At 37.4% G+C, this 545-nt stretch overlaps 1 protein-coding gene across 1 annotated transcript in view; it reads left to right on the top strand.

The window, feature by feature from the left end:
- The window catches only part of LOC119588585, a gene marked incomplete at its 5' end in the record, with an annotated part of 260,597 nt that overhangs the window by 54,140 nt on the left and 205,912 nt on the right, over positions 1-545 (top strand). Inside the window, 1 exon segment of the mRNA XM_037937226.1 lies at positions 1-99. This exon segment is cut by the window's left edge and continues 274 nt beyond it. Within this exon segment, the coding sequence (XP_037793154.1) occupies positions 1-99 (99 nt within the window).

The raw sequence follows: 545 nt of genomic DNA, 5'->3' as shown, positions 1-545 counted from the left end.
AGGGCAAGGTCGAGAAGACGGAGGCCTTGTCGGTGACTTCAGGCACAACCGTGACCTCAAGTGTGACCTCCGTCATACAGAATGTCATAAAGTTTGAGGGTAAGTAAAGTGTGACTAGTGTAATTTATGATATACTGTCTAATTAACTGCATTAGTCAGAATGCTGCTAATTACATTTTTAATTAGAATGCACATTATTGAAGTCAGGTTTCAATATTTCGTAAAATGAAAATGAGTAGGTAATTGATGTTGCTGTATATGACAATTATCATATAGATTATATAACTGTTTTAGTAATATTGTGTCTAACCCTGCCCCATGCCATATGGAAAGCACCCTGGCAATACATCCTATAATAATGGAATGAAATTTTCTGCTAAAAGGGATTCCTAATATCTTTTATACCAGTTGTTTAGAACTTCGCCTAACTGCTTATGTAAAGGGGAAAAAATGATATTTTAATAGCCTTGCGGCTCCTCATTAGCGAATTCTGCGATTGTTAGAACGATGCTTGGCACACGTTCGGGCATGCGGGTTTATGATTC

Source organism: Penaeus monodon, chromosome 24 (assembly GCF_015228065.2).
Source record: "Penaeus monodon isolate SGIC_2016 chromosome 24, NSTDA_Pmon_1, whole genome shotgun sequence".
Taxonomy (NCBI): Eukaryota; Metazoa; Arthropoda; class Malacostraca; order Decapoda; family Penaeidae; genus Penaeus; species Penaeus monodon.
Note: the sequence above shows the minus strand (reverse complement) of the source record. Positions and strands in the feature narration are given on the sequence as shown.